Raw genomic sequence first — 12,091 nt, 5'->3', positions numbered from 1 at the left:
AGTTTTCAACACAAACATCAAGTCCGGCAATGGCCGGAGCCTTCTACCAACTGTTCAATTCCTCGACGACAGAATTCCTCTACTTGTTCATGGAGCCATTCGATAAATGCTGTGTAAGCGTCCTCCTCGTTGTAAAACCTCCCCATCCCCCCACTCCCAGATCTTCTTTAAGTTGGCCGAAAAGATGGAACTCGCATGGTGGAAGATCTGGACTTCTCGTCTGAGTGGCCTTCGTCAATTCATAAGCACCATTTCACTACGACTGGACGCGAAATCGCATTTGGTCCATATACCGCTACTCATGACAAATCTGAAATGAGCCATAGCTATAAAAAATGACAGCACAAAGAAATACCCTAAGCCGCAATACCTTGAGCGTAAACGTATCTGCGATGAATAGTCCGGAAGCCTTCTTGATTTCCAGGTTTCACAGAATTTTAGTATCGGTACTGATTTGCCCGTTGCCAGAATTAATCACACTTTGGAGAAAGAGGCAGCAGTCAGACAACTAGCTATAATTCCGCATTCACCTCTGCAACACTGGTTCGCCTCTTTACATGTTCCAATATTAGTTCTAGTTTTCATTACAAATTAATATTTCACTAACAAATGAACATTTGCTCAAATGATATCTACTGCTCAAACAGAGATACATCTGCTTATTAAGACCCACGTTTCTGAGTTTGCCGGTAGATGTCGGTATCCATTTCTCGGTACAATATTTTAGCGACTGAAGTAATGCTTGTCGACAGTAGTTGCAAAAGAAGATATCAGCTATGCAGCAATAAGCAATCGATAATTCGATAGAACATCCCAGTAATTTATATTTTAATAAATTTCTGCCATCCCGAAGATGACTTAAGAATTAAGTCCTTACTCCTTGCAGAAGTAATTCTTTTTGAAAGTCAGCAAAGTGGCGCAAAGGTGGACTCTAGTAGAACAGGGATCATCATATCGATATGTTGCATAATTTACGTATACTCGATGGAAATGAATGAAACAGCGGGAGCATATTGCCAGAGGTCTTCTACTCTTCACAAAAAGTTGGAGGTCACATGGCGTGAGATCAGAGCGAATGCAACGGCTCAAATGGTTCAAATGGCTCTGAGCACTATGGGACTTAACATCTGAGGTTATCAGTCGCCTAGAACTTAGAACTACTTAAACCTAACTAACCTAAAGACACCACACACACCCATGCCCGAGAGAGGATTCGAACCTGCGACCGTAGCAGCCGCGCGGTTCCGGACTGAACACCTAGAACCGCTCGGCCACCGCGGCCGGCGATTGTAGCGGCAGATGGGTCTGTCCCCGCAAAACTAGGCAGCTGAAGGAAAGAACAGCACTGTTCCACATGCTAAGGGAGCATTCCAGACCACAGGCACTGATGCCTGAAGAAGAAGTGCTGGTTGACCACCGTCAATTACATACCCTTACAGCAGTAGGTGACCGCTAAATTGTGTAACAGGCAAGAAAGGACCGATGTCAGGACTGCAAGGCACGCAAGCTAACGCTCCACAGTGACACAGCGACTGCATTGGAGTGGTCCCTTTGCCCGGCAACCACTACGTTGGGTTCCGTTAACACCCGCACATCGGCGGCATCATTTACGATGGTCCCAAGAACACGGAGTCTCGGTCGCGTGCTCTTCTCGGATGAGAGCAGTTTCAGTCTGAGTAGTGATTCAGGAAGTACTCCCATATGACGAGAGTTGAAACACGTAATGTAGCCACGAACATTGTCAAACATGATCGATCCACGTGTTATATGGTGTGGGCAGAGATAATGTTGTATGGGTTTACTGACCTCCAAATCTTTGAATACGAAACACTTAACACGGATAACCGTGTTATTCATAATTTTTGTGAATAACAATACCCGATCGCATCGAAAAGCGCAGGTGGATGAGCTCTTGGAACGAGAGCATAATCGGCGAATGGACTGCCCTGCCCGTTCTTCCGACTTAATCCCATTGCGCACGTGTGGGTCGCAGTAGTGAAGCAACTCAAATCACTTAATAAAAGCAAGTCTTCTGGTCCAGATTGTATACTAATTAGGTTCCTTTCGGAGTATGCTGATGCATTAGCTCCATACGTAACAATCATATACAGCCGTTCGCTCGACGAAAGATCCGTACCCAAAGACTGGCAAGTTGCACAGGTCACACAATATTCAAGAAAGGTAGTAGGAGTAATTCACTAAATTACATGCCCATATCGTTAACGACGATATGCAGCAGGATTTTAGAACATATATTGTGTTCGAACATTATGAATTACCTCGAAGGAAACGGTCTATTGACACACAGTCAACATGGGCTTAGAAAACATCGTTCCTGTGAAACACAACTAGCTCTTTATTCACATGAAGTGCTGAGTGCTATTGACAAGGGATTTCAGATCGATTCCGTATTCCTGGATTTCCGTAAGGCTTTTGACACTGTACCACACAAGCGGCTCGCAGTAAAATTGCGTGCTTATGGAATATCGCCTCAGTTATGTGACTGCATTTGTGATTTCCTGTCAAAGGGGCCACAGTTCGTAGTAATTGGCGGAAAGTCATCGAGTAAAACAGAAGTGATTTCAGGCGTTCCCCAAGATAGTGCTATAGGCCCTTTGCTCTTCCTGATCTATATAAACGATTTGGGAGACAATCTGAGCAGCCGTCTTCGGTTGTTTGCAGATGACGCTGTCGTTCATCGACTAATAAAGTCATCAGAAGTCCAAAACAAACTGCAAAACGATTTAGAAAAGATATCTGAATGGTGCGACAAGTGGCAGTTGACCCTAAATAAAGAAACGTGAGAGGTCATCCACATGAGTACTAAAAGGAACTCGTTAAACTTCGGTTACACGATAAATCAGTCTAATCTAAAAGCCGTAAATTCAACTAAATACCTAGGTATTACAATTACGAACATCTTAAATTGGACGGTGACAGCTAACCAAAGGTTGCGTTTTATTGGCAGGACACTTACAAAATGTAACAGACCTACTAAGGACCCTGCCTACCCTGCGCTTGTCCGCCCTCTTTTAGAATACTGCTGCGCGGTGTAGGATCTTTATCAGATAGGACTGACGGAGTACATCGAAAAAGTCCAAATAAGGGAAATCAGAGCTCGTACGGAAATATATATGTGTTCATTCTTTCCGCACGCAATACGAGATTGGAATAATAGAGAATTGTGAAGGTGGTTCGATGAACCCTCTGCCAGGCACTTAAATGTGATTTGCAGAGTATCCATGTAGATGCATTCCAGCATGTCCACATGCACCAATGGCCGTCTGACAGTTGTCAACCGCGTTGATGGAGGACTGGGACCTTCTACCTTAGGAACAGCTTGTGGCCAGTACTAGAGCACGCGACTTCAAAGTAATTATTGTGTCTGAATAAGAATGTCGATTCAGGTCGTCTCCTTGCGTGTTTCTTTGAGTTACCTACTGTAGTGCACTCTACTGTAGCTGTTCCTTGTATGTATGGTCCAGTTTCATCTATGTATGTCACTTGGCAGTGATACAGCAAGCGAAATTTGCTTTCATCCTTAAATTTTTGCACAGAAGTATTTATGAATCCCCCTCAGTGGCCGAGGTCGTTACCGTACGCATGTGTAGTGGTGCTCGATCTGCCGGTAAGCCCATTCGAATCCTGGTGAAGGAAAAAATTTCACTGCCGGTATTTGGCCGGAAGAGGGAAGAGAGGTGGTGGCGTAACGTTCCTGACCATCAGATTTTGCCCCTAAGTCCTGGTAGAAACACCAAACCTTTCCGCAGTGTCTCTTGAAGTGAGGGCATATAACACTGATGATGGTTATCCTTCCGCCGGATGTGGACGTTAAGCTTGGCGGCCCTCTTAATGCTATTCGGGAGTGGTAGGTTATGTGCCGGCATTGGGTTTCACCCTCTCTCTTCTGTCATCACCATATAACGCACACACACAATACATACACGTAGTATTACAAACACTGTAATGAGCATGTTGTAACTAAATAAACAAAAAATAATAATAAAATAAAATAAAAAATCGGTATATATACTACTCCGCATACCATCCTACTTTTCATGGCAGAGGGTACTTCTAGTTCCGCTGTCGTTTCTCCTCATCCGTGTCGCAATCCTGAATAGTACGTGAGAAGATTGACAGCCTCCTTTGACCCTGAATTTTTCTGATTTACAATCGTATTTGTATCTCTATTAGTGCATGGGAGGAATTTATATGTTGTCGATTATTCTTGGAATGTACGCTTTTGGAATATTGCTAAAGCAAACCTCTCCATGACGGGCAAGGCCTAACATGGAGCATCTGCCACTGGCGTTGGCGGAGTGTCTCCACGAAGCTCACGCGCTTACTACACGAATCCGTTCAAAAATGGTTCAAATGGCTCTGAGCACTATGGGACTCAACTTCTGAGGTCATCACTCCCCTAGAACTTAGAACTACTTAAACCTAACTAACCTAAGGACATCACAAACATCCATGCCCGAGGCAGGATTCGAATCTGCGACCGTAGCGGTCTTGCGGTTCCAGACTGCAGCGCCTTTAACCGCACGGCCACTTCGGCCGGCCACGAATCCGTGACGAGCCATAGCGCTCTGCTTAGAATTTCCATATCTCATCTATTACCATTAATACTCCCTGTAAGAACGTCATATTGATGAGAACCAACAATCGGTCGAACGAATATCTTCTAAGCCATTTCTTCCGCGGTTGAATTACATTGCTTTACCATTCTTCCCATGAACCTCAATCTGGTATGTGCTATTTGTACACCTAGTTTTGTGTGGTCATCTTATTTTCGGTCACTTCATATTTATACTCCTAGATATTTTACGGTTTTTAATGTTTGCCGCATTTTTTTTGCCAATATTGTAATCGAACGGTGACTGACCTTCTGTGCAATACTTTTCATTTTTTTTACGTAGACGGTCAGCTGCCAGTCTTTGTATCAAATGTTGACCGTCTATAGGTCATCCAGCATTTCAGTAGTCTTATTATGTGTTGCAACTTTTTTACATCTGCACATAAGCTTACACGCATCTCTTCAGATCCAGATACCTTTCTTCAGTTAAGCAATTTTTGTTGATTTTGTATTTCTGGGTCATGTATCTTAATATTTATCAAAATCTGCAATTTAGGTGTTCGTTCGATAATTGATTGCAAGCAAAAAATTACGATTTTTCACAATGAAGCCACTTTGCATTTGTGATTTCTCATTTAGTTAGCTGCAGCAGTACTGGGTGATTGAAGCGATGACTCTAAGACTTATATTGATCTATCTAAGACCAAAACGTCTTAGGATTCTTTGTCAACACTAAAACTTCTTAGGATTCGTCGTCGGACCTGTCAGCAAAATTTTCGCTTCACTCATTGCTCCATTCGCGCTGATATTGGCTTCGTCTAGCTTTCCTTTGCCAAAAAGGCTTTTAATCCACTTAAATCAGTGATAAAGCTTTTTTTACTTTTGTAGCATCTTTTTAATACGGTTTAAAGTATTTAGGATTAAAGAATATTCCTGCTACTGGTAAACCAAATACATTTCAGTGTTTCATATAATTATGAAATTTCGTATGATGCAGTGCCACTTTCAGTAATGTTGTAGCATTTTATACCAAAATTATTGACTGTAATATTGTGCCTCTCATCCGTCTTTTAAGCAGCAGTATTTGCCTGTGTTGCAGCAACGTGCATTAGCGCGCAGAAGACGACACCCGAGGGCGATTGCGCCCAGGAGCGGCTGGCACAGTGTTCGTCCTCGTTGGCGATCATAACAGACCAGAGTGACCTCGGCTTCATTGCCAACAAAGATGAACTCGAGAAGGTTTGCCCGTACGTATTACTCAATATCTTGATATGAGAAAACTTTCTATTGAGTTTTTCCTCCTGCTGTACGAGTATTATCCTCAATATCTCCTAGAACGGAGCAGAGGTAAGAAACGGATTGGTCATCTACAACGGTAAGATTATATTAAGTGCTTCCTGATTAAATTACTATTAAAATAAGAATAGTGCCCTTATACTCATGAACTTGTGTCTGAGTTTAATTACATCTGAGCATTTATTATATATATATATATATATATATATATATATATATATATATATACAATGAAACGCCAAAGAAACTGGTGTAGGTATGCGTATTCAAATACAGAGATATGTAAACAGGTAGAATACGAAGCTACGGTCGGCAACGCCTATATAAGACAAAAAGTGTCTGGAGAAGTTGTTAGATCGGTTGCTGCTTCTACAGTAGCAGGTTATCAAGATATAACTGAGTTCGAACGTGGTGTTATAGTCGGCGCGCAACGATGGGACACAGCATCTCTGAGGTAAAGATGAAGTGAGGATTTTCCCGTACGACCATTTCACGAGTGTACCATGAATATCAGGAATCAGGTAAAATATCAAATCTCCGACATCGTTGCGGCCGGAAAAAGATCCTGCAAGAACGGGACCAAAGACGACTGAACAGAATCGTTCAACGTGGCTGAAGTGCAGCCCTTCCGCAAATTGTAGATTTCAACAAGTGTCAGCGTGTGAACCATTCAAATAACCATCATCGATACGGGCTTTCGGAGCCGAGGGCCCACTTGTGTACTCTTGATGACTGCTCTTGATGGCTTTACGCCTCGCCTGGGCTCGTCAACACCCACATTCGACTGTTGATAACTGAAACATGTTGCCTGGTCGGGCGAGTCTCCTTTCAAATTGTATCGAGCGGAGGTAAGTGTACGGGTATAGAGACAACATCATTGACCTTGCATGTCAGCAGGGGACTGTTCAAGCCGATGCAGGCTCTGTAATGGTGTGCGGTTGGAGTGATATGAGACGCTTGACACGTGTTGATACGACTCTGACAGGTGACACGTACGTAAGCATCCTGACTGATCACCTGCATCCAGTCACGTCTATTGTGCATTCCGACGGACTTGCAATTCCAGCACGACAATGGGACACCTTACATTGCCAGAATTGCTACAGAGTGGCTCCAGGAACACTCTTCTGAGTTTAAACTCCCCAGACATGAATATTACTGAGCATTTCTGGGATGGCCGGCCGAAGTGGCCGAGCGGTTCTAGGCGCTGCAGTCTGGAACCGCGAGACCGCTACGGTCGCAGGTTCGAATCCTGCCTCGGGCATGGATGTGTGTGATGTCCTTAGGTTAGTTCGGTTTAACTAGTTCTAAGGGAGTAATGACCTCAGAAGTTGAGTCCCATAGTGCTCAGAGCCATTTGAACCATTTCTGGGATGCCTTGCAACGTGCTGTTCAGAAGAGATCGCCACCCCCTCGTACTCTTACGGATTTTTGGACAGCCCTGCAGGATTCATGGTGTCAGTTTCCTCCAGCATTACTTCAGACATTAGTCGAGTCCGTGCCACGTCGTGTTGCGGCACTTCTGCTACTAGATTCTTTGGCTGTTCATTGTATATTATATAGGGCGAACACTGAAAACTTGTACCGCAAACATTGTGGAAATGGAAAGTGGCACTGATGTGCAGTTTTCATAGACTGGATTGGTAGTGGCCGGCCGCTGTGACCGAGCGACTCTAGGCGCTTCAGTCCGGAACCGCGCTGCTGCTACGGTCGCAGGTTCGAATCCTGCCTCGGGCATGGATGTGTGTGATGTCCTTAGGTTAGATAGGTTTCAGTAGTTCTAAGTCTATGGAACTGATGACCTCAGATGCTAAGTCCCATAGTGCTTAGAGCCATATGAACCATTTTTTGAAATATCTTGACACTAATCCCTTTCGCTTCAATTTATTCGTCAAAATGCGCAGTCCATTCGTCGAATCAGTCTCCAGTCCCTGCAGTCAGTACTACGTATACCTTTATATTTTTCTTATATCTGGATCATAACATTACACTTCTGAATTCTCAGTTATAACTGACTTTAGTACTTTACATTATTTATTGCATTAACAACTGTTGAGTTCCTTTTTACATCTTGAATAATGTGATAATCCTCTAAAAATAGTTCTTTTACGCCTGAGAAGTGGTCCTCTTTAGAATCACCCAAATTTCGAATTTATATTTATTTTGGTGCATAACAATGCGTCATTAGTAAGATGTATATCGAGCTCGGTATAAGATTTACGTATACAACTTACACAACAGGAGTCATGCTAAACACTCGAAAATCGCCTAAGGGCCTGACGTGAAACAAGCGCTGTATCATTGTAAGAGGAACAGAGGCCAGCGAGTGCGCCGGGGCTTACCCCAGCTCTTTACTACTAGCGCAACGTAATCATAACGCGCCAGTGCTTAACACACAAAGGACTGTATCATAATTTAAAAGTGAAATTAAAAATTCAAATAACTTTTTCAAACTTTGTCAATATATACTTGAGTATATTAGTGCCAACAATGCAAAGTTTCATAATGATCAAATGAATATGTTAGACAAAATGTACGATCTTAAGAAAAAAGTCAGTGGCAGTGAGTAATAAAATTAGACTGCTAAACAGTCATCACAATATGCAAATGTAAGTCACAGTTAAAAGTTATAAGTCTCAACTTGACCTGAGAAATATTTTGATTAAAATTGGCGTTTTTACGAAAATTTAAGCTGCTATGTATATTAGACTCAGAAACCTGAAATTTCGTATGTAGCAACAGTTTCATCTAAAAAAATTAAATATGTGACACCAATAAGCTACTGCTAGTAGGTTGCAAGTTATTTACTAAAAACCAAATTTGGAAAAAAATGTTCTTTCTCATAGTAGATTACACTCATGCAATAATACAGCTGTGCCAAGTTTCAGTACTCTATTGTAAATAACAGTGATAACAGGGAATCTTAAAGAAACAGTTCAGAGGTCATGTTCTACTGTCGCTTTCGTTTTAAGAATTCTAGCCAGCAAAGTTGAAATGCAGTCAAGCAAAAACCTTTTCAGTAACTAAGCTAACTTAACTCTATTTATATAAAAATTAAGATGATTTAAATTATTAAACAATAGAGCTTTCAATTAATATGTGTCATTTAGATACTGCTACCTGTGCCTAGAACTGTTGATAACAGGCATTCTGTTCGGCGGTCCGTTGCGCCCCTATATAAATACAGCCAGAGAGGCAATGGGTCCCCCTGCTTGCTCCTCTCCCATCCCCACCCCCTGCCACGCCTTCACTGTTGTGTCCCCCCTACCCTCCATCTCTACACCCTTCATCTCCTTTCCCAAGGTGGCTTCCATCTACTCCCCCTCCAAGATGATGCCCTCTCTCCCTCCATTCATCCCTCCTATCAACTCTGATCCTCACCCTTCCTCCTTTCCTCTGTCTTTCCCTGGGCTCCCTCTTCCCCCCCCCCCCCTTCTATCCTGTGTTTCTCCCCGCCTAACCTCTCCCTACCTCCCTTCTCCCCCCCCCCCTGAGTCCTTTCGTCTTCCCGTCCTCTGCTTTCCCCACTCCCTGTCACATCTACCCAGCACCCCCCACCCCCCTTATGAGTCCACATCCTCCTTTGCCTCCTTTTCCCCCTCCCCCCCTTCGCTTTTCCTCACCTTCCCCACTCTTTTTATTTTCCCATCATCTGACCAGTTTCCCCCCACCTGCTCTTGGCTGTGGTATGTCATATTTTAGTGCAGTGTTACAGTGACTGTTCAGTGTTGTTTCGTCTTTTCCCGTATTGCGAACAGAAACCATGCTTTCGCTGGGTGTGAATTTTATGTCTTTTGCGAACAGAAACCAGACTGTCGCCGTGTTTTTTAACTGCCTATTATTTTACCTGTCTGCTTCATATGTATTTTATTAGCATCATCATCCCTTTGTTCTAAGTTCCACGATTTTTTCGCCATGTTACCCTTTGCCTCCGATTTTGTCGCCTTTTTTTATTATATATTATTGTCTCCTTTTTTAAAACAAAGTCTGCAAGCTAAAGAGCGGTATATTATGCTGCTGCCAGCCCACCCCCTTCGGGGGGGGGGGGGGGAAATTGAAATTCAATAAAGGAAAAAAAAGGCAATGGGAAGAGACTCTTTGTCTCGAGAAGTCGATGTGTTCGCTTCAGTCAAACGCCTGCGTGCGTCGGATGACGTCAGCGCTGGGCACACTTGAATGCGTTTTCGGTAAAAGTAGGAAGTGAACTCGCGAGGACTACACACCGTCCTGGATCAATTAGATTTCACAGAAGTAACAGATGGTGTGCCGCCCGTAGTGCAGACAAAACCGCGTGGCAAGTGGCGAGATTATTTTCCACTTTTAAGGCGAGAAATTAACCTCCGATGATCAGAAGTCAGGGCGATAGACGATTTTACTTGGAAATTCCCGTAGAGGTCGCCTCTGAACTGTTGGGCGTGCTGTTCCGATAGAGATATTAATATTCTTGTTAGGGATGTTATTATATTTTGTGTGTGTGTGAACTTCTACAGAGTATATCAATCAGTTAAAATTCATGCTTTTATTTATAGTCATAGGTCCTGATTCCACTGAGTGAATAGCAAGTAATAACATTTTCTTTCAGTGAGCACAAAGAGTATTGTGGACTTGCAGACGGGAAATTACTGTCAGTATGTTCTCTCTCGCGTACTGACTGACCGTAAAAATAGTTTTCAGGCTCTTGTAAATGCCGAAGGTAGGTGTAAAGCACTCGCAGACAAATTAACTGTCTTTTCATAGTGACATAACTAAGTATCGACCATCTGAAACCTGCCATCCCGCTGAGAAACTGAACTATGAAAGTGGTCGGTACAAAACTGGGAACTTGATGGGCACTAACAGGATGCCGAAGTGAAATATGCCGAAACGAGTGCGAGAACAGTGTTAACATTTGCTCACGAGCGAGGAAAAAGTAAATGGTGAATTTTAACCACAGTAACCCCAAATCTAGCTTGATTCGTCGAAAAATTTCAGGTTTTAAGTTTCCTTGGATCTTAATCAACTGTCCCAGATAAAATATTCGTTAACATTTTTAGACAGTTATTGTTCAACGTTATTTGTTTTCCAGTTACCCACTTGTTGTGCATAGTATTTGTTTTCGACATATTTCCCTTAACACCCACTTTTTCGCTACTTTCAGGTAGCCCTTCATAGAAGATTCCAATCCTATTGTATTGTGGGCTAAGACTCGAATATCGTCTACAAATCTCAGCTTGGTCAGTCTTTTCCAATTTATTCTAATTCCTCTTTCTTTCCAATTAACTTTGAACATAGCCATCTGCAGGACTGCTATAAACAATTTCGGTGACAGAGTCAACCTACTTTACTCCTCTTCACATGGAAAATTCCCTCATGTGTTTTCCTGCGCTGACAGAAGCCACCGAGGTACCATAGATGTTACGTAATATCCTTATGTACTTTGTTTCCACCCCACTTTCAGGCAGTGCATGTATAACTGCAGTGTGGCTGGCAGAATCAAAAGCCTTTTCAAAATCTGTAAAAGCTGTGCATAATGGCATTTCAGATTCATAGCCTCCACCAATGATAATGTGCGTAGACTTTTTTTGTATATCATATGAGCCTTTATCCAAAAAGTAGAGTAGAAAAGTTCACAGTTGAATTTGGTTTTGTTAAAAATTATTTGGATGCGAAACGGAAAAGAGACAGAAATTGATACTTTTTTGGAGATAATGACATTAAATGTATTAAAATAGCCGGCCAGAGTGGCCGAGCGGTTCTAGGCGCTACAGTCTGGAACCGCGCGACCGCTACGGTCGCAGGTTCGAATCCTGCCTCGGGCATGGAAGTGTGTGATGTCCTTAAGTTGGTTAGGTTTAAGTAGTTCTAAGTTCTAGGGGACTGATGACCACAGATGTTAAGTCCCATAGTGCTCAGAGCCATTTGAACTTTTTTTTTTTTTTTGTGGCTGGTTACACCTCAACAGTTTATCTATGCAACTATATAAAGACAAGTCGTTGTTTAACGTTGTTACCTAAAATCTCGAAACGTTCATGATCGATCTTGGCCGTGTACAGAGACGTTATTTTGCTAACATGGACATATAGATAGAGCTATGGTGTGACTTACGTCCACTTCACAAGTAGTAATAACAATTTTTTCTATAAAAAATATCGAATGAAACAGATTTTTGTAATACCGTCACAAAAACTATTTACAGTCTAATTAACTTCGTCCAAAGCCGAAACAAACCAAAATTTAATT

General features: G+C 42.6%; 1 protein-coding gene across 1 annotated transcript in view; it reads left to right on the top strand.

Moving 5' to 3' along the window:
* The window catches only part of LOC126249358 (uncharacterized), a 122,010-nt gene that overhangs the window by 11,477 nt on the left and 98,442 nt on the right, over positions 1 to 12,091 (top strand). The window contains exon 2 of the mRNA XM_049951010.1: positions 5,676 to 5,823. Coding sequence (XP_049806967.1) covers positions 5,676 to 5,823 — 148 coding nt within the window. The remainder of the gene's footprint in view (positions 1 to 5,675; positions 5,824 to 12,091) is intronic.

The sequence above is a fragment of the Schistocerca nitens genome, chromosome 3, assembly GCF_023898315.1.
Source record: "Schistocerca nitens isolate TAMUIC-IGC-003100 chromosome 3, iqSchNite1.1, whole genome shotgun sequence".
Classification (NCBI taxonomy): Eukaryota; Metazoa; Arthropoda; class Insecta; order Orthoptera; family Acrididae; genus Schistocerca; species Schistocerca nitens.
Note: the sequence above shows the minus strand (reverse complement) of the source record. Positions and strands in the feature narration are given on the sequence as shown.